The sequence below is a fragment of the Centrocercus urophasianus genome, unplaced genomic scaffold (genome assembly GCF_019232065.1).
Source record: "Centrocercus urophasianus isolate 14NV4802_14NV808 unplaced genomic scaffold, USGS_Curo_1.0 seq_852, whole genome shotgun sequence".
Classification (NCBI taxonomy): domain Eukaryota; kingdom Metazoa; phylum Chordata; class Aves; order Galliformes; family Phasianidae; genus Centrocercus; species Centrocercus urophasianus.
This window is the reverse complement of record NW_024885480.1, coordinates 176-20,647: the sequence shown is the minus strand read 5'-3', so window position 1 is coordinate 20,647 and position 20,472 is coordinate 176. Positions and strand designations below refer to the sequence as shown.

The 20,472-nt window shown below is 60.8% G+C and overlaps 3 protein-coding genes across 3 annotated transcripts; 2 read left to right on the top strand and 1 right to left on the bottom strand.

The window, feature by feature from the left end:
• Positions 1 to 114: 114 nt before the first annotated feature.
• Positions 115 to 10,499, top strand: AUP1 (AUP1 lipid droplet regulating VLDL assembly factor; the record flags this gene model as incomplete). The annotated part of the gene is made up of 11 exons (XM_042838594.1): positions 115 to 287; positions 662 to 812; positions 1,838 to 2,025; positions 2,110 to 2,182; positions 4,910 to 4,983; positions 5,857 to 5,923; positions 6,471 to 6,576; positions 6,889 to 7,044; positions 7,224 to 7,384; positions 7,582 to 7,670; positions 10,414 to 10,499. Coding segments are annotated over 11 exons (1,287 nt in total), but the record flags the coding sequence as incomplete, so codon positions are not given.
• Positions 10,500 to 10,720: 221 nt separating this feature from the next.
• On the top strand, positions 10,721 to 11,934 carry LOC122171189 (BCL2/adenovirus E1B 19 kDa protein-interacting protein 3-like). The gene is given in 6 exon segments (XM_042838595.1): positions 10,721 to 10,891; positions 11,072 to 11,174; positions 11,244 to 11,310; positions 11,312 to 11,484; positions 11,553 to 11,705; positions 11,799 to 11,934. Coding segments are annotated over 6 exon segments (567 nt in total). The 5' UTR covers positions 10,721 to 10,869; the 3' UTR covers positions 11,848 to 11,934.
• A 585-nt stretch (positions 11,935 to 12,519) lies between these two features.
• LOC122171191 (dedicator of cytokinesis protein 2-like) lies at positions 12,520 to 20,435 on the bottom strand. The gene is made up of 20 exons (XM_042838596.1): positions 20,016 to 20,435; positions 18,793 to 18,878; positions 18,282 to 18,438; positions 18,071 to 18,111; positions 17,750 to 17,840; positions 17,533 to 17,652; positions 17,008 to 17,097; positions 16,767 to 16,871; positions 15,892 to 16,033; positions 15,676 to 15,757; positions 15,504 to 15,588; positions 15,223 to 15,309; positions 14,489 to 14,665; positions 14,287 to 14,370; positions 14,067 to 14,204; positions 13,790 to 13,875; positions 13,318 to 13,453; positions 13,029 to 13,140; positions 12,812 to 12,939; positions 12,520 to 12,745 (listed from the first exon to the last, which is right to left on the bottom strand). Exons 1-20 carry the CDS (start codon positions 20,133 to 20,135, stop codon positions 12,659 to 12,661), a joined length of 2,154 nt encoding a protein of 717 aa, XP_042694530.1. The 5' UTR covers positions 20,136 to 20,435; the 3' UTR covers positions 12,520 to 12,658.
• Between the last annotated feature and the right edge of the window lie 37 nt (positions 20,436 to 20,472).

The window sequence follows — 20,472 nt, the reverse complement described above, 5'->3', positions numbered from 1 at the left end:
GGTGAGGGACGTGGCGCCGGGCGCGCTCCGCTCGGAGGGGCCGGGAGCGGCCGGGGGGCTCGGCGGGGCGGGCCGGGCCGGGCGGAGGGCCGAGGGCCCAGCGGCCGCCCCGAGCCCCGGCGCCCATCCGCGCCGTTCTCCTCCCGCAGGTTTCCCACCGACGGCTTCGTGCTGCTGGCGCTGCTGCTGTACGCCCCTGTCGGGCTGTGTCTGCTCGTCCTGCGGCTCTTCATCGGCGTGCACGTCTTCCTGGTCAGCTGCATCCTGCCCGACGGGATGCTGCGGCGGTGCGTGCGGGCCGGGCGGGGTTCCGGCGGGCCGGGCCGGGCCGTGCAGACGGGCCGGGGTTCCCGGGCGGCTTTGGGGCCGTTCTGTGCCCTGCGGCTCCGCCGCAGTCGCGCTGGGGGCCGGGCTGTGCCCTCAAACGCTGCTGTCAGCCCCGGCGCTCTCAGCCTCCTGCCCTGTGCGTCCTGCTATACTGGCAGCTCTGCAGACAGCCCTGGTTTGCAGCCCCGAACGGTTCCAGTCTGTCGTATCGGCCCCTTTTGTACCCGTGTCCTTCCCTAAACCACCCCGAGTCCCGGCTTCTTGCTTTGTTGGCTCTCTGAGGCCGCAGTGGCTCGGACTGCAGGGTCTGAAGGAACCCTTTTTCTCCCCCCAGCCTTATTGTGCGTGTGATGTGCTCGGTGCTGGGGCTCTTTGTGCAGCAGAGCGGTCCCCGTCCCCGCGATGCCGCTGTGCAGGTGTACATTGCCAACCACGTCACACACTTTGATCACAACGTCGTCAACCTGCTGACCTCGTGTAACACGGTGAGTGGTGCCTTGCAGGGCATGGCGGGGCTGTACTGGACCTTTCTAAGCACACGGATGGCTCTTTCAGAGTTTAGATGTTGCTCTGACCGTTTTTAGTTCTTATTTATTAACCTAGGATTGTGCAAGCCTGAAGTATTTTTTTCTGTGGTTCAGTTTCATGCTTGCATGAAAGACTGAAGGTGAGAGGTAACAGTAAGGGTTACAGTGAGGATTGGTTTTATTGAGTGGATAAGATTGCAGAATTATAAAATGCCCTGGGTTGAAAAGGAGCACAATGCTTTTCCAGTCCCAACCTCTGCTGTGTGCAGGGTCGCCAGCCAGCAGACCAGGCTGCCCAGGGCCACATCCAGCCTGGCCTTGAATGCCTGCAGGAATGGGGCATCCACAGCCTCCTTGGACATGTGTACCTTTGTGTCAGAAGCAGCATTGTGTGTGGGGTTTCCTTACAGTGCTGGGTGCTTTTTATAGCTGTCGGCAGCACCACGGGCAAGCAGGATGCTGTGCTCAGGCTTTTGTGCCAGGCTGACAGCTGTGTGACTTTCCCTGCACTCAGAAAATTCCCTGGGGTGTGGAGTTCCTGAATTCACAGGCACCAGATGTTCCTGGGGGTTGAGTGGTGCAGTGTGTCCTGAATGGCCATAGACTGGGCCCTTAATTGGGGAGAGCCAGCACTTGGAAGTATCCCTTGCCAAGCATGTTGGGAATTCCTAGAGAAACTGTGGGGAATGTGACTGACATTCAAGGCAGAGGAATTCATTGCTCAGGTGGATGGGATATGATCTGAATTGTGGATCAGGAGTCAAATTCCCAGGGAACTGGGGCCAGAGCCACCCCCGAAGCCTGGATGGAAGTAGCACATTCTCTGCTGCTAGCATTGTTAGCATATGGGTTGTTCCCTCAACTCCCAGAGGCATTTTTGCTAGCAAGCAGAAATTTAGTTTCCCATTTACTCCTGAGCAAGTAGGCCTTGAAGGGAGAACCAAGTGACATTTCTTCCTTTCTCTTGTTTTTTTTCCTTGCAGCCTGCACTGAATGGTGCCCCTGGCTTCATCTGCTGGTCGCGGGGCTTCATGGAGCTGGGAGTGACAGGGAGCCGAGCTGAGCTGGTCGATTCCTTGAAGGCATATTCGTCTCACAGAGGAAACCCACCGCTGCTGCTCTTCCCAGAGGAAGCTGCCACCAATGGCCGGGCCGGCCTGCTCCGCTTCAGGTGCTGCAGCCGGGTCCCGAGCTGCCCGTCCTCAGGGTCGGCTCAGCCTTGGAAGTTGCTGACAGCTCTACTCCTGCTTTGCAGCTCCTGGCCGTTCTCCATCTTGGATGTGGTGCAGCCGGTTGCCCTGCAGGTTCAGAGGCCTTTGATCACTGTGGTGAGTCTGACGCAGGGCCAGGAAGAGTTCTGAAAGCCTGAGAGGATCTCTGTCGTGTCGTTCATTTTGCTTCTGCTTTGAAACCCGTGGAGAGAGCAACCTGGCCTTGTTCCTGTCATCCCGAGGATGAGTTTCTGCGTGCTTGCAGTTGGCTTTTCAACTGCCTCTCTCAGAGTCCTTTGGCTAAATCGTTCTTTTCTTTACGCTCGCAGTTTTAGTAGATGTTCTTAGTCTGGCTTCCATGCTTGTAGCATCAGCACCTCATACCCTCTTTATGAGTTCCCTTCTTTTAAAGCGTTTGGAAAGAATAACTGCAACCCCCGTGGGGTTTGGACGACACTCCAGAGTTACGCAAGGCTCTGGATGAGGTTCTTGAACTCACGTCTCCCAGGTCCTGCTGTGTAACGTGATGCAACACCAGCTGCAGAAAAGTGGCAAAGTTCACAATTGGAGTGCTGGTGCTGCTGAGCAGATTGCAGTCAAACTGCTCTCACTCTATTTGCAGAGCGCGGTTTCCTCCCCTCAAGATGCAGTTAATAGATCTGCATGATTAGAAGATGCCTTTTATGTCTGTCAGACATTTTAGATTCTTTTTATTTTTCCGTCTGTTTAGGGGGCAGGATGCACTGTGTGGGTTTAAAGCCACTTACAAAGAGGCCATGAAACTTTACTGCCCACACAGACACTTTTCACGTGGTATTCTATTAGGAATTAGCTCTTTGCCACTTGGTGTTTGCTGCTTTTCTCCACGGGCCACAGTGTTGAGGTCCTTGGAGTTGGTGAATAATGAACTGTCTGGAATACTGATGGGATTGTGCTGATACCTGCAAATCTGAAGTGGTCTGTGGGTGCACAGCAGGAGGAATGTGTGGCAGAGCAAGGAATGCAGTGCTGGCTGCACATGTGCCGTGGTGGCAGCCACTTCTAAATTAGGGTGTGAAGCTCTGGTAGCTGCTGAGAAAGTGGGGCAGCAGTAGAGAGAGCTCAGGAAGGCTGTCAGTATGATACAGGATCCAGAGAGCAGGATTTAAAGGTGCTCAGTTTAATCAGCTTATCAGAGATAAGGCACAGAGGTGGTGGTGGGCAGCTGCTTACACAGGAGAAGTGGCTTAAAAGTGGAGAAACTTCTTACTTTTAGACGAAACACACAGCAGTCTTAGCAGGTGCTGAGCCCAGATCTTGGTAAGACATGAGCTTAGTTTGGGGTTAGGATGAAGGTTTCAAACTGTGGGGAAGTTTTTGAATGAATGCTGCAGTGAAGTGGGGGAGCTGCCTTGTTCTGCACGGCTTGGGATGAGTCAGCGGTCTGTTGTGGTTTGGTTCCTCTGAGAAGCTCCGTGTGATGGGACGAGTTGTGGGAGGGCTGTGTGTCTTTTTCCTTGTGAACACTGGGGAGGATGGCGTGCACAGAACTGCCGGCCTGCTTGGAGGTGATGGCTGTGATCACTTCTTGTCTCAGGTGTTTACCTTCAGGAGCTGAGCGGGGTCATTTGTAAATGCAGAGTAGAATTTCTTACGTCGCTTTACATAATCAAGAGCTTCCTGGGTCAGGAGATGGAATGCTTTGAATGTTTCAGTCAGTGCTGTACAGAAGGCTCACGTAGCTGCTCACCTGGTGTGTGTGTGACGCCAGGCTGAGCAGCACCGCGGCTGGGCTGCAGGAGGAATTTGCTCTAGCTGCAATTAGCTGGAAGCCCAAAGGGAAGGTGTAAGTTTGTGTTGTGCAGTGGGGGCACCGTGAAGCTGAGTGTTGGAATCACTACAGGGCATTTGATCCTGGTTTTCTCAGGTCTCAGCTCTGTTTATCAGGAGATGAGGCTTCTTCGTGTTGCCCTACGTGACTGAACAAACCACGTGCAAGGCTTTGGTTGAGGATAAAGTCACGTGTGAAAGAAGCTGAGGGAGCGGTGTTGCAAGCTGTAGATGTTGAGATGGCGTTCCCACCAGCCTGGGGAAAGCTTTATCACCTGCAGGACAAATGAAGCCAGCTTTAAAAAATCCTAGGAACAGCCACTGTTCAATTGAAAATCAGGTAGAACCATTGGAAAGTGTAGGTGGGGGGGTTCTCTGGAGGCCTGTGGTTCAGCTGTGTGCTCACAGTCAGAATACAACTGGTCTGGGCTGAGCTGCGTCCTGCTGAGGTTGCAGAGCCCAGCAGCTCTGTGCAGCTCTTCCAGTCCTCAGCAGCTCTCTTCTGGGAGGCATTGCAATCCTTAGGGAGATTATTTGTGAATTTTCAGAAATAGGAGGACAGTAATAAATTATGGTTCACCCTTAATGATTTCTTTTCAAAAGGAGGAGTTCTTTGAGGCTTCACGGTGTGTAAGTACAGCTGCTGGGAGCTGAGTCATTACACAGGCTGTTCCCATCCGCGTATGATTCCCATCAGATTCCAAGGGAACATTAATAGGTCTTAGAGCATTTTAAGTCCTTTCTAAAGGCATTATCTGTAAGAGAATGTGGAGATACTGAGAGAAAAGCTTGCTATCCTGGGGAGAGGAAAAGGCAGCTTGGAGCAGTGGAAAATTTAACTCTCTTGCTCTGCACGGTGAGGCCTGACGGAGGTGAGCCTCCCCTCTTGCCCACCCTCTGCATCTCTGCTGCGTGTCTGTTACTCACTGCCAGCCCTTGGCTCTGTTCTGCAGCCTGCTTTCCCCAGGAAGACCTGACTGGTTTGTGCTGTGCCAGCTGTAACCTCATTCTAACCTCATTCTCTCTCTTCCCCAGAGCGTAGCTGACTCCTCCTGGATTACGGAGCTGTTCTGGACCTTCTTTGTTCCCTTCACAGTTTATCAAGTAAGGTACTATCTTCTCTCTCTCTCTCTCTCTTTTGTTGGGTGAGGGTTTGGGGTGGGCAGTAAGACTGACATTTCCACCACTGAAGTGAGGGATCTTCTGGCATGCACTAATTGTTGAGCCTGCAGCACGGCTTTGTTCAGTGCTGCTGATCCGTGCTCCTCTCAGCCAGCTTCAGAACTGCAGAGGGCTTTTGGTTCCTGCTGTCATTCACTGACAGGAGAGGAGTTTTGCAGGGCTTTCACCTAAAGTTTGATGAGTGTATTTTTGAAGCCAGCTCCTATGTTGTAATTCACTCGAGAGCTGCTCAGGTCCCAGGAGTGATGCTGTGCAGGCGGCTCAGTCCTCTGGCATCCTTCTCTTCCCTGCAGTCCCTCGTGAATTGCAGAGAGGATTCAGATCAGCTGTCTGAGGCCCAACTGAGCCCAGGCTGGCTGAGTAGCTTTGGTGTAATAAAGGTCCAGAGGCAGGCAAGAGAGGCTTGGAGATGAATTCTTTCCAGTGTGCCTTTAGGGGTTGGGATGTTTCAGTAAAGTCTCTGTGCTGCAGCTTCCCAGCTGTACCTGGCTCGTGTTTTGCTGATCTGTTTTGTGCTCCCACATAAATGGCAGCACTTTGTTAATTGGAGCCTCTCGGGGAGCTTCATTAGGAGGTACTTTGTTATGCTTGTTAATAAAGATCAGGTGAGCCAGTTTTGTCATTGAATCACACCTTTCCCTAACTTTGCACGATGGGGGGCAGGTTTGACATTCATCCTGTGGGAAGAGGTGTGGGGCGAGCTGAGGTGGGATGGCACCACTGCACTGCTGGTCCCAGATGGGGCTGGCTCCTGCAGCAGCCCGGGAAGCAGTCAGCCCAGTGCTGTTGTCCCCATTCAGGTGGATGCCGTCTGTCCCCAGACGAGCTGGAGAGCTGAGTGAGGATTTTGCGCTCCGTGTTCAGGAGGTAGGAGGGTAACGTGGGAGGGGATGTGTAGGACAAGTTTGGGATGGCCACAGAGGAGAGCGGGGCGCAAGCAGGGCTGCGAAGGCCGTTCCTGGCTGGGCATATTCGTGTTATGGGAACTCTGGCCTGTATTTATTGCCCCTTGTAATTCCGTTTTTCCATGGCCTGTTTGCCGCAGACGTTTTAATCCTCTCTGCCACTTATCAAGGCTCTCCCCATCCAGCTCAAATCTATGTGCTAAAATGTCCCCTTTCACAATATCACAAGTCAAATAAACAGTGATTGTTTCTCCGGCTTCCCATTACTGCTGGGGACTTCAGAGGTCCTGTACCAAAGATGTGGTCTCTGTGTCAGCCTGTTGTACACTGCACGCTCCTGGTCCTTTGTGTGCAACACTGAAATGCATCACTGAGGCCTTGGAGAAATCAGCTCCCAGGCCTCTTGCCCTCAGTGTGGCTCCAAGCAGGCTCTGTACATCTGATGCGTTCCCTGCAAGATGGGAATGCCTGGGTCATGCGTGCTGTGCGTCCTCTCTGTGTTTCTGCAGCTCTTGGCCATGGAGCTGGGTGTGGTATCCACACGGCTCACTGCAGCAGATAAAGCTGAGCACATGAAGAGGCTGAGACATTCGTCCCATCTTCCCCTTGCCCCAGGTAGGCATCCCAAGTGTGGGTTAGGCTCTGCCTTTGGGGACCCTTCAGTCTGCTCTTGGTTTCTCATGTGTAGAAGAAGAGAAGATGTGAGACATCCTGCTAGGGACAAGGGGTGCCTGCATGCTCTGTGCTGCAGATGTAGCTTGCTGGAAGGGAGAGGATCTCCACTCCTCAGCACAGACATGGTGGTGGTGTGCAGGAGGTCCTGATTTCTTAATGTTCCCATTTGGACATGAGAAATGGGGCTGCTGCAATGTGTTAAGGCCGTGTGCCTTTAGGCCACCCTCCTGTACCCCGTTTCTTTTCCTGCAGCCTCAAGCCAGCCCCTGGCAGCCAGGCTCAGGATGCCTTCCAGCCTGTCTGGTATTGGATCCTTTGCTCCTGAGGATGCACGGATCACAACGATGGCTCAGCAGGTCAAGGAGGTTCTGCCTCACGTGCCTCTGGAGGTCATCAGGACAGACCTGGGTAAGCTTAGACCCAGGTATTAGCAGGGACACAGGATCGCCCTCTGTGCCATGTGACGGTGACACCTGGGAGCAAAAGCCCCTCATCCTTGTTGCACTGTGAAGCACAACAGTAGAAAGAAAATGAGCTTCCTAGCTGTGGCAGCTCCTTCTCTTAACACATCTCCTGTGTTCCCACAGCCCAGTCAAACTGTGTGGATACCACTATTGCCAACTTGCTGGAGGGGAGAGTGCCCTTCTTCCCTGAAAGTGAGGCTAGTGCTGACCTGCCTGCTCCATCTACCTCCTGGGCTGCATCAGCTTCTGGCATCCAGGGCTCCGTGGCTTTGCCTTCTTCCAAGGTACTTTGAGGGTTGTAATGTCTCCCCTGCACTGATGGCTCGCAGACAGAGCGTGATGGCCTGTGTTTGGGAGCAGCCACGTCAGGGGAACCGAGCGTTTTAAACTGGAGGTTAAATCGGCATGCTGGGTGCTTACAGGGCCAATCAGGAGGTTTCCTGGCTTTGTTTCCAGTTGACTTTTGTGCTTTCTGTTCCAGCCAGCTACAAAGCAGTTTGCAAAGTCCCCCGTGGAACGGCACCTGTCCCTGCAGGAGAGGAAGCGCGCGCTGTACGACTACGCCAGGAGGTGAGTGCAGCCCCAGCCCCATCCCTGCACCGTCCGCCCCATGCTTTGCCCACGCTTTTCTGCTTCCACCTCTGCCAGGCGTGCAGCCTGTTGTCATCTTGGAAATCTCTGTTTGCCTTCAGCTGCCGCCGGGTTTCTGTGTGTGAGCACTGAGTGGGATAGAAGCTGTTTGCCAGAACGGCGATCTCTGAGGGATGGAGCTTAGCAAAAAAGTGGTTTTGTTCTCTGGTGTAACAGATTTGACTGATAGGAGTCACTGTGAGACTGTGGATGTCTTTGAAATAAGCACTGATGCTGTGGAACACTCATGTTAGAAGAGAGACTTCGCTGTTTGGCAAAGGGATGCTGCCATTAATCTTCCTCAGTGAAAGAGGAGAATGCTGACAGGGGACAGGGAGGGGGTTTGAGCTCTGTGTGCAGTTTAGATGGTGCAGATAGTGGAGTGAGTGTCCACTTCTGGCACGCGGTGCTTTTTTCTTTTCTTTTTCTTTTTTTTTAGAAAAGATGCAGAAAATTCAGGATGAATTTGGAAAGGAGCCGTAAAATTATAGGAGAGGAAGTGAAGTCTGTTAAACTGACAGTAACTGAGGTGGCTCGCTGTATGTCATTATTTTTCTGGGTGCAGGAATCAGGCTTTTCAATCTGTCAAAGAAATGCAGAATAGTAACTGATGGTCAGAAGTTGTGAGCTTATTTCTGTAGAGGAAATCTATTCAATCAGTGGAACAAGCTCCCAAAGGAGCTGATGTTTTCGTGGTGCCTGCGTGTCTGGAGGTGAGCCTGGCTGACACCTCAGAAGATGGCAGAGATCACAGAGGCTTTGGTTCAGTCCAAAGTGGCACAGAACTGCTACAGAGTGGAGTCCCCACCTTGTGCAGGAGTCTTACAGTGAGCAGAAGCCGTCTGGTGCCAAGCTCAGCTGCAGCCTGAGCCCCTGGGCCTGGCACTGGGCACCAAGGAGAAGAGCCTGACTCTGTCCTCCTTGTGCCGCCTGTCAGGTATTTATTGACGTTGATGCAGCACTTCCAGTACTTGAAGGGAGCACAGGGGGAAGGACTGCTTACATGGGTTGTCAATGATAGGATAAGGAGGAATGGTCTTAAACTGAGACAGGGGAGTTCAGGTTGGATATCAGGAGGAAGTTTTTCACACACAGGGTGGTGAGGCACTGTTACAGGTTGCCCAAGGAGGCTGCGGATGCCCCAGGATTCAAGGCCAGGCTGGATGTGGCTCTGGGCAGCCTGGGCTGCTGGTTGACCTGCACACAGCAGGGGTTGGAGCTGGATGAGCGCTGTGCTCCTGTGCAACCCAGGCCATTCTGTGATTCTGTGATACTGTGATGAGCTTTCCCTTCAGCCTTCCCTTCCCCAGGGTGAACAGCCCCTGCTTTCTCAGCCTTTCCTTATGGGAAGTAAGCTCCAGTCCTTTCACTGCCTTTGTGGCCCTGACTCTGTCACTGTTTCTTGCTTTGGGGAGCCCAGAACTGAACCCAGCATCCCTGATGGCCTTTCTGGTGCTGAATAAATCACCTCCCTTCACCTGCTGGCCGTGCTTTGCATTATGCAGGTCTGTTTTTTGCTAAGCTGCTGTGCCTCCAGCCCAGTGCTGCGGCTGCTCCTTCCCACATGCAGGGCTCTGCACTTCTTGCTGAGGTTCCAGCCTGTCAGGCCGGGTCTCTGTGGCAGTGTGACACTGCTGTACCTGCTGCTCACCCCAGCTTTGTGTCACCTGCAGACTTCCTGAGGATGCAGTCAGTGCCACTGTCCACATTGTTAGCACAGATGGCAGACAGGGCTGGACCCCTTGTTGACCTTGGGCTTCTCCTCTCACCCCTGGCTGCCACTTCTGGGCCCAGCCAACCAGGTGCCGTTTGATCCCTCACTGCCCATCCAGCCCCCATTCCAGCAGTGTCAGAGCCAGGCCAGTTGTTTCTCTGCGCTGTCAGGGCTGTGGGTGATGTTTCCCTTGGTGATCCACGCTAACTGCTCCTGATCTCTTTTCCCCCGTGTGTTTGGAAGTGGCTTGCAGGACGGGGGGGGCGCAGATGGAGGTGAGGCTGACTGCCCTGCTTCCTTCAGCCCCTGCTTGCCCTAACTGAACACAGCAGGGACGTTCGCTTCCTTTGGGCTCCTCTCCCAGCCCGAGATCACATTGCAGCCTCACCCACATCGTGCAGTTCCCTCCCGTCGGGGCCATTGCCCGACCCGATCCCCGAGTCCATCTCAGCTCCAACCTTTCACCCTCAGGGATGTGGGATTCCTGCAGGCCCATCTCGCTGCCAGAACCTGAAGCTACAAAGCTCCCACACCCACATTTTCCCCCATCTTCCTTTTGCCTCCACTGCTCCGATGCCTTTTGCTGCGGGCAGAGATGCTGAGCCCCGCGCTGGGATCTGTCCTGCAGAGGGAAGGGCTGCAGGGGCTGTGAGGCCCTTCCTGGCCTTTCCCACCCCCCCCGTGCCGCTCTCGGCCCTCCGCTCTGTTTCCTGGGCTCCGCCGCCTCGCAGTGCGGCACTGGAGGGGCGCGGGGCTCGCGCTGGTTGCAGCCGAACCCGAGGAGTTTCTTTACGCTCGGCAGGGCGCCAGCGTTGGGGCTGCCGAACGCAGACGGGGCCGGGGGGGGCTGCGCTTTCCCGGCTCCGTTCGTTCGGTGCTCCTGGCGCTGCGGCTCCGCGGCTGTCCCCGCCGGGGGTCCCGCTGCGGCCGCGCCGTGCCGTGCGGTACCGTCTGCCCGTCTCTCCGCAGGAGGTTCGCCGAGAAGCACGGCGCGGCGCGGGCCGGGGGCAGCCCCTGAGCGACCGGAGCGGAGCGGCAACGGCGGCGTCGCGGGGCTGGGGCGGCGCGGCCGGGAGCGGCGGAGCGGCAATAAACGGCGCTGGAAGCAAACGGCGGTGTCCGGGGGGGCGGGGCGGGGCCGCGCTGCTCCGTGCGGCTCTGCACGCGCCGCGGCCGCCGCCCGCCCGCTGCCCGCACGTAGGCGCCGCTTAAAGGGGCGACGCGAGCGCGGAGCGCCGCCCGCGTCTGCCGAGGGGCGGGAGCGGCGGGCGTCGGCGTGCGGGCCCGACGGGAGGGGCCGGTGCCCTTTTAAGACGCGGGCCGCCGGTGCCGGCGGTTTTATTTACATGGGGGCTCGCGGCTGTCACGTGACAGAAGGAGCCGCGGCACCGGGCGGGGGCTGAGAACGGCGGGAAGCGCGGGGCCATGGCGGGCGGCGGCGACGACGGTGTGCGGGGCGGGGGAGGAGGGAGGCGGTGGGGGCTCGGGGTGCGGCGGGGGCCGGGCGGGCCGGGGGGCACCGGGAGCCACGGGGGACAGAGGGGCCGGCCCGCGGTCTCCGGTAGCGCTCCCGGGCGGGGGGGTGCGCCGCGTCCCCGGGCGGTGCGGGGCTGACGGCCGCCCGCAGGCTCCTGGGTGGAGCTGCGTTGCGACCCCGCGCCCTTCTCGTGCCACGCCGACGTGGAGCGGATGCTGCTGGACGCGCAGCTGGAGCCGGACGGCGCCGATGGGTGGTGAGTCCCGGAGCGTCTCCGCACCGCGCCCTGCCGTGCGGTGCACCGACGCGGGGCTGTTCTCAGGGCGCTGCCGGCGCGCGGCTCCCCGGCCCGGGACGAGGAAAGCGCCGCGAAGGTGAGCGAGCGGCTCCCGCCCCCCCCCGGGCCGCCCGCAGACCCCGCCGGGACGGGAGGAAGCGCCGAAGTCCCGCCCGGAGCCGTCCGCGCCGCGGGACGCCCCGCAGGACGCCGAGCGGACCGAGCGCCGTCCGCCCGCAGCGCTCAGCCGGAGCTGCGCCCGCTGCCCCGAGCACCGCTGTGCGAAGTGAGCCGCCCGCCCCCCCGCGTCCCCCCGCCAGCCCCTCGCCCCGGCCCTAACCCCGCTCCCCGCAGGGATCACCTCCCCTTCGCGTGTCCCACCCCGCCGGTGCGGTGGGCGCTGCGGGACGGCGCGGTGCTGAGGAAGAAGCGGCTCTTCGGCTCCGAGCTGCTGCTGCTCGTCATCCCCCCGCTGCTGCTCAGCCACGCGCTGACCCTGGGGCTGGGGTGAGTGACTGAGGGGCTCCTGCGGGGCCGCCGTGCTCGGCATTCGTAGCGGGCTGCCCCCGCGCAGTCCGACGCCGCCTCTCTGCCCTCCAGGATCTACATCGGGAAGCGGCTGGCGGCCTCCTCGGCAAACCCGCTGTGAGCGCCGGGCCCAGCGAGGAGCGGCCTCCGTTCCGCTCTGCGCGGTCAGCCCGGTGCTCGGTGCGGCGCCGTCTCCCCCCGTCCCTTCCTCGCCCCACCGGAGCCCACCGCCGCTGGCGGCTCCCGCTCCCCCCCCCCCCCCCCCCCCCCCCCCCCGCGTCTCGCCGGGCTCCTCGTTATCGCGGTGGACTGTAGGTACGGCCCTGAACCCGCGGGGCCGCGTGGAAATAAAGAGCGGAACCGCGTGCGGTCAGCACCGGCGGTGGACCCGCAGTGCGGAGCTGTGCCTGCCGCCCGGCCCAGGGCGAGCGCTGAGCGTCCGACCGACCGACCGACACCACCGCACGGACGGCTGCTGCTGCGGGGCTCCTTTATTGGGCGGTGCGGCTGGGAAGCCGAAGAGATGCGGGAGCGAACACCGCACAACGCGCTGCGCTGCCCGCATGCGCTCACAGCCCGGACGAATCCCGTGCGGGGCTCGGGCCGGGAGCAGCTGCGGGATGGAGGCACTGGGGGGGGGGGGAGCAGGAGCGGGCAAAGGGCTCAGGGCAGGCGCGGACCGCTGTCACACTGCGCCGGCAGTGAGGGCGACGGTCCTGTCGGCCACGGGGGGCCGCAGCGCCGGGCGGGCGGGGGGCTGCGATCCGGAGCGCTGCAGTGCGGGGGGCAGCGGGCGGTGACGGCCGACGCTCGCGGAACGACGGTGCTCCGGAGCGCTCGGGAGTCCGCGGCTGTGGAAGAGCTGCGGGGAGGAAGGTTGGGGGGTTGTCCGGGAGCCGCTCGAGCTGCTGCCCGCCGTTCCCGTCCTGGGTTCAGAGCTGGGACAGCCGTTTAGACTTCGGGGGCGGAGGCGGAGGCGACTTCAGCCCTTTGCTCCCATCTGCGAGCGACGGCAGCGCCTGCAGATAGACGGACAGTTACAGACGGACGGCTCCGCGGGCGGAGGCAGCGGGGCCGGGCGGTACCTTTCGCCCGTTGGCAGCATCGCTCCCCTCCAGGAAGGTCTCGTACACCGCGGGGCTGATCCTGCGCGGCAGCGGTGGGGCTTTGCTGGCGCTCTTCACGCGGCCGCAGAACCCGGTGGGGGACAGCACTGCGCGGAGGGGTCGGGTCGGGTCGGGCAGCGCAACCCGCGCGGGGCTGGGAGGTGCGGGGGGTGCGGGGCTGGGGGTCTGCCGGTACCTGCGGGGCCCGGCTGAGAGCCCGCCGAGTCGCGGCTCTGGGGCGGCTGCTTCCCATCGGGGCTGCCCGGGCCGCTCTCACTCACGCTGCAGGAGCGTCTCCGCCTGTCGTCCTGGAGCAGAGAAAAGGCGTCAGCTCCCGGGGCGACTCAGCCGGGCTGCAGGTCCCAGAAGCGATGCGGGTCGCGATGCTCTCCAGCTCTGGGCTTTGTGACCCCCGAGCCCCAGCGCCGTTCTTCACCATCGGCCGGCGACGGCGAGCGGCCGTGCGGGTGGCATCACCGCATCACCTTTGGCTCCGGCAGCTCCGAGGCGGACTGGCGCGGCTCCGGCCGGCGGTAGGAGAAGAACGTGCTGGAGCGGTTCTCCCTGCGCTCGTCCTCGGTGCTCCGTGGGGTGGGCTTCGGGATCGGGGATGCCTCCATGCTGCAGAGCAACTGCGACTGGTGAGGGGTGGGGAGCTGAGCTGTGCCAGGCAGAGCCCACGGCAAAGCTCAGCGGGGACCCCCCGGAACAGGTGTGAGTGGTTCAGGTGACCGCAGTGCCGGCTGCACTGGGTGTCTCTGCTCCGTGTCCTCCCACTGGACGGGGCCGCCGTGACGGACGGCAGAATGGATGCAGAAGTGGGGCTTGGTGCAAAACGCCAGAGTGGGAAACAGAGGGCATCGGAATGGGGCGGGTGGGAGGGGACTGCACAGGGCGCAGGGGAACGAGTGGCTCCTGGGGGTGGGGATGAGGTGGTGCCTCCCCTGCTGCACTCGCCTGTCTCTGGAGTGGCTCAGCCGCTCCCAGTCTGGTGCCCAGGTCACAGACCGGGGTCGTCCGCTCCGCCGGTCCTCGAAGGAGATCTGGGAGCACAGGGGGAGAAGCAGCCAGGAAAGGTGAAGGCATCGAGTGCCCCTCTGCTCCCTTCTGCTCAGTCAGCAGTGCCTCCCTGCCTGTCCTGGCCATGTGCCACCACCCCACAGCAGGGTCAAGCAGGGTCAAGCTGAGCTCCCCCACGCACACTGCCCTGCCCCGCTCCCCACCCAGCACTCACCATCTCACGCACCCCATACTGGCTCTCCACCTTGGCCCGCAGCTGCACGAAGCACTGCTCCATGCGCTCATGGAAGGGCCGCAGATCCTCCGTCACCTTCTGTCCGTGGATCCGGATTCCCTCTGACAGCAGTGGGATCTGCAGGAGGGGGGGATGGAGCTGCCCGGGCTCCCCTTGGGCTGCAGGGGTGAGGGGCTCCCCACGGGGCTGTGCGCAGTACCTGCCAGGCAATCAGGTCCTTCAGCCTCTCAATGTTGCCCCGGTCCTCGGGGTGCTCCTCCAGGTACAGCTCCTGGAAGAAAGCCTGCAGCGAGCTGCTCAGCACCTGATGGCTGACCCCTGTGGGTCGGGCAGGGAAAGGAGCTGTGCCCCTCAATCTGCTCCCCGTGCTCAGTCCCAGCCCTGGGGCAGCGCTTCCTCACCGTCTCGTACTTGGCGAAGCCGCCCATGACGGCGGGGTCCACGATGCCGTTGAGCAGCATGGAGAGCGGGTTGATGGGCAGGCCGGGGTCGTTCTGGTGCCGGTTGATCTCACTCAGAATCTTCTCATTTGTTTTCATCATGGTCTCTATGGCGTTCTCCAGGGGGGAGATGGTGGTCTGTGCCAGGGGAAGGAGGTCAGCGGCTGCTCGGCAAAGAACACTGCCCCTTCTGCTTGGGGCCAGTGGGTGATTTCTCCCCATCCCCGGTGCCCAGGACCCCTACGGAGCCCCTCGAACCCATGAGTCGTGTGCTTGGAGCTGAGTTGGGGCCCAAGGGGATGTATCGATCTGCTCCCTGACTCTGGGCTGCCTGCAAGGTCAATGCCTTGCACGAGGGACCACAGCCTCACGCAGCTGTGTGACAGCAGCAGTGCAGAGCTTGTGGGAAGCCAAATAAATGTCATTGCACTGCAGGAGCAGCCGTGCAGCAGCAGCACGCGTGGTCCAGGCACAGGCACGTGTGGCAGAGCTGCTGTACAGTGCTCTGCAGCACAACTGTCACCAGAGCAGTGATGACCCATCTCCTGCACTGCTGCAGCACCCAGATCCTCAGCAATGCCCAACCCCCCCCCTCTGACTGCGCTGTGGGACCCCCCCACGGAGCTGCTGGGTGGGCAGGGGCAGCGCAGAGCCGGGTACCAGCAGAGCCCCCACCCCACCCACCCACTCCTCACCGTGGTGGTGGAGGTCACTGCAAACCAGCGCAGGATGCCGGGCAGTGGGTAGGCTGTCACGAAGGTGGTCCTCTCGATCCACATGTTCTGCAGGCAGGACACAATCAGTCCCACAGCTCCCATCACCGCAGCGTCCCACTTCCCCTGCCTGTGGGCATGGCAGTGCTGCCTTTCCCCCCCCAGCGCCCAGACGAGTCTCTCTGCATTGCCCTCCTCTGGACACCCGGTGCTCCACAGGACCCTGCAGCTCTGCCCACCGCGGGGTCCCAATCAGCACTCACTGCAAATTCATTGTCTGGATCCTTCGGGCCTTTCTTGAAGGGCCGTGAGTAGCTGAACTTCTGGACGTGATTGGCTTTGTAGAAACTGCAGGAGAGAAGGGGCAGAGGATGGGCTGCATGCAGAGGAGACGCAGCCCCACACCGAGCAGCGCCCAGCGCCGCAGGCACGCACTTGGTGATCTGCTCCGGGATGCTGCGGTCCCTGAGCCGGATCCTGGACTCCTCCACCGGCTGCACAGTGAAGCACTGTATGTCTGCGGGAGTGAAGGAGCCTCGGGCGCACACCGCGGGGCTGTCGGGAGAGCGGGGCCCCGGGGCCTTGGCTGTGCGGGACCCACGGGCTCAGGGAACCCCCCCGGCCCTGCCCGTCCCCACTCCGCAAGGATACACTGCCCCGGGGACTCCGTGATGTCGGGGCCGGGCGGGGACGTAGTCTGCAGCTTCTCGGCGTTGGGGAAGGGGCTGAGCAGCCGCATCTCGAAGTCCTCCCGGCGCTCGTACTCTTTGCCGCGGTAGATGAAGACTTTGTTCTGCGGAAGGAAGGGGCGGCGCTGCGAGCCCTGCGCCGAGCTCTGCGTGCCGCGGGGGTCGTGGCAGATTGAGGTGCCAACCGAGGGGGAACCCCTTCTTGGAAAGGCCTTCCCCGAGCCCAACAACAGAAAGGTAGATGGATTAACGGGCAGCGAGCTGTGGGGCGCTGAAGAGAAGTTCCAGGAGATTCCCAAATGCATTCATAGCCCAGTCAGCACAAGCACATCCCTGCAGCTCGTACAGGGCGTCCATCCGGCTCTGCACCCCAAGCGGGACGTGGTGCAGCCACGGAGCAGTGCAGCTGCAGCCGTGCACTGCAGGTAGAGCACAGCCCAGTGCTCAGGGCCAGGAGGCCTGCAGACACCACATCCCTGTGTGCAGGAACAACACCTGGGCTCCTCTCCATCATTTTTTATAGCGAATCACCAGTTTCCAGGTTTTCCTTCCATAAGTGCTGCACCCAAAGGCACGCTGGGCTGCTCCCTACCAGCTCCCCATCGCCCCATCCCTCAGGGCTGCCCCATCCTGCATGCTGTCCAGCCTCCACCAGTTCTCCCCACCGGGGCCGGAGCACTCAGACCACAGGGACCAGGCAAGGAGGAAGGACAGCCCTGGGGCTCCTCTCACAGGAGATGCCCTGAGATGGTCACAGCTGCCGGGCAGAGCTGCACAGGGTGCAGCACAGCAGCACAGGAGCAGCGTGGGCTGCAGGCAGCAGCAGGAGCCTCTCACCCGCAGGAAGGTGGGGAAGCCTTGCCCATAGTAGCCGACAGCAAAGTAGTCTGGGCTGGGACGCAGCACCTTCAGGATCTTCTCATAGAATTTGGCTTCTCTCTGCTGCAGGGGGAGGTTGCACACTGGAAAGGGCAGGAGCCACGCAGCCCCCGCTCTGCCCCATGGCTCACACTGCACTGTGCAGTGCCTTCAGCCCCCACTCTGCCCCACTACGCAGCCCAGACCGGCTGGCACTCACCAGGATCTCGCTCAGCATCTCATAGTCAAAGATCTCACTCTCGTACTGCTCTGCCAGCTCCTTGCAGATATGGATGGCCTCCTCCCACATCTGCACAGTGCAGGGTGAGCAGGGCAGGAAGGGGCCTGGGCACCTCCAAGGGGGCCCTGCCCCTCCTGCAGGGCTCCTGCAGCCTCACTCCTGTGCGAGCAGCAGGACGGGCCCCTGGAGGGCTGCAGCAGGGTTCATTGCCTGCTGTCTGCAACCACGCAGCCCCTGCCAGGCCTCCACAGCCCAGCCCTCTCTGGGGTGTCCAAGCTCCCCGCATCTCCCCAGAAGTAGGGGCAGAACAGGCAACTGGGAGTTGTAGTGGCTGCAGGGATGAACTGCTCAGCACAGGATCACAGCACCCTGCCCGGCACGGAGCAACTCTGCCCCCATCATGGCAACGGGGATGGTGAGCGGTGCCAAGGTGGGGGCTCGGAGCGGAAGGCAGAGGTGGGGGAGCTGGGTCCTACGGTCTGTGCTGCACGGGGCTGAGCTCACCTTGCCTTGATCAAAGTAGTTGATGATCTGGTTGTACAGAGCCTCCTTCAGCTGGCGCTGGGTGTGCAGGCTGGGGCTGTGCAGGCCCTGCATGGGTGCTGTGTTTGCCTCGTCGGACCACTGTGTGGGGCAGTGGGAATGCCATGCATGCTCAGTCATACTGAGCCACGGGGGGGGCTGTGCCCCCCCCCCCCCCCCCCCCCCCGCCGTGCCTCACCTTGAGGAGCCGTGCGTGCAGCAGCAGCGTGTAGGCACCCTCTGTGTAGTTCTCATAGCTGATGTGCAGGTCCTTCAGCTTGTACAGGTACCTGGGGGGCAGGGCAGGGTTTGCTGGATGTGGTGCTGGGGGGGCTCTGGCACCGTGCCCCCTGCCCGCTCCCCCATCCCCGCCCCACGCAGGGTCACAGCAGGTGGGGTGGGAGCAGCTCAGGGCTGGGGACCCTCCTGAATGATGCTGGCACCTTCCCATGCTGGGCCGGGACCACAGCACGGTCTGGGTGTGCTGACGGCGCGGGGGCCTCGATGAGGCAGTGCTCACCTGATGTACATGGCCTGGCGGTCGATCTCCTTGTAGAAGTTCTGGGGAGGAGCAAGCATTGAGGCAGCCCCGGGAAAGGGCTTCTCCTGCAGCCCCCACCATCCCCCAGCCTGAGTCCTGCTGCCACCACGGCACACGGGCACGGGGCTGCTGGGCAGCTGCGTGGGGATGCTGCAGGCCCGCAGATGGGGGATGTGGTGCAGGCACTCACCAGGAGGTTGACGGTGCAGCTCATGCTGTAAGTTTTGTTCTCATCGTTCATCACCGCCCGGTAGTCGAGGAGCCGCTCCAGCAGCCCCGTCACCAACGCCACGAAGCTCTCCCCAGGCTGGGACAGCTCGGGGTGCGCGCGGCAGCAGCTGAGCAGACTGTGGAGCAGAGGGAGCGCGGCTGCACGCCGGGCTCCACGCCGACCCCACTCAGCTGCCCTGAGGTGTGGGACCCCGATCGCCCCAGGCAAGGACAAAAAGCAGCACCAGGCCAGCAGTGAGAGCCGTCCCTGTGCTGCTCTCCAGCAGGCGTGAGGCACAGACCAGGCAGTGATGGGCAGCGCGGCGCTCCCTGAGCACAGCCCCCTCCTGTCAGACCCCCCTCTGGAGCTGCGCTCTGGGCCAAAGCACAGCAGGGAGGAGGAGGATGGCCGAGATTCGGCTCTGCGGGGGCAGGGCACAAAGCAGGGGTGATGCCCAGAGGAAGGGAACGGTGTTGCGCTGCAGGCTCACATGCTTTCAAAAAGCTGCTTGTACTGCTCGTCGCCCCGGCCGCCCTCCACCTCGCTGTCTAGCTTGCGCAGGATCTCATCCTCAAACTGCAAAGAGATGCACGTGAGCACAGCTGAGGATGTGCGGAGCTCGGCCCCAAGGCTGCACGGCCACAGATCCATGGGACACTGGGCAACAGGCGCTGCAGGAAGGCTGATGGCAGCCCCAGCAGCAGCCTGGGCTCTGCTCCTGCAGACCTTCCTCCCACGTCACCTGGACACTCCCATTCCCCTGCTCGGACACAGCCCCCATTGCCCCCCAGCTCCCCGTTCTGCTTCTGCTGCATTGCCATCTCCCAGCAGCCCAGATGACTGATGCGGCTTCTGCAGGAAGGGCTGCGTCCTGCAGCCCAGGCAGCCCAGGAATCACTGAGCTGTGCTCTGTGCCTCTTAAAGCCACCCTTGCCTGCCCAGGACCCTCCCACTTCCCAGCTGATGCTCAGCCTTGAGATCCACAGGGTTTGTGCTCTAGGTGTACCAGATGGGCCACAAAGCCTGGCAGGTCCTGCAATGTGTGCAGCACAGGATATGGGGGCTCTGGGCCACGTCTGATGCCCCTCAGTTCCGCACTGAGTCCCCTGGGTCTGCGCATCCCCCGAGTGATGCACAGCATCTCCCCAGGCCTGGGCTGCATAGAATGGTGTGGAGATGCCACCCACAAAGCTCTTGGGTCCTCTGAACTGCAGTGTCCAGTGTGGACAAGGGGCAAAGATCCAGCAGCAGCTGGGCTCTGTGAGATCCCAGCCCTTCTCCCAGGGACACCGCATGGGGTGGAAAAGTCTTTTGCACAAGGAAAGCTCACAGCAGCTTGGCAAGAGTGGCAATGCAGGAAGCTTGTACAGACCTCTCCCCTACTGCTGTGCTGTTGTGTTCAGCCAGTGCTGGGACCTGCTGAGTGTGTGCAGCCTGCTGGCCCCTGGGAAATGCTTGGCATTGCTCCGAGACTCCCTCCTACTCCAGGGCCCCAGCAGATCACCATCCCTCATCACTGTCCCTCATCTCCGTCCCTCACCCCTCTCCCTTGTTCCCATCCCTCCCTGCTGCATCCCCACACCCCAGGAGTGCAGGGGGAGTGGGGGGGGGAGGAGAGCAAGCAGTGCCTCCCCCCACACGATAGGGGTGGTCACCCCATGACAGGCAAAACCCTCACCTCCACCGCCCTCCCAGCCCAGTGCTGCTGCTCACCCGGCTGAAGCTGGCGGTCAGCTGGTACTCGCAGAGCATCATGTCAAAGAAGATGGGGATGGTGGACTTGCGCAGCTCCAGCTCCGGCACAAGGGTCATCTCCAGGATGGGGCCCACCATGCCTGGGATGAACTCGATCTTGTGGTGGCCTGCGGACGACAGGGAAGGCTGGGGCACACAGGAACAGCCAGCAATGCATGCAAGAGGCTGAGGAGTGGTGGCAGCAGAGCTCTGCAAGCCCTATGCAGCTTCAGCAGGGCTTCCCCAGTCCATGCCCAGCGCTGCATGCTGGGCACAGGGGAGCCTGCAGCTGGAAGAGCAAGCTCAGCACCATGGGCTGGCACATCCAGCAGCATCTCACAGGGTGCACACCCACAGGGTGCACACTCACATGGTGCACACTCACATGGTGCACACTCACAGGATGCACACTCACATGGTGCACACTCACATGGTG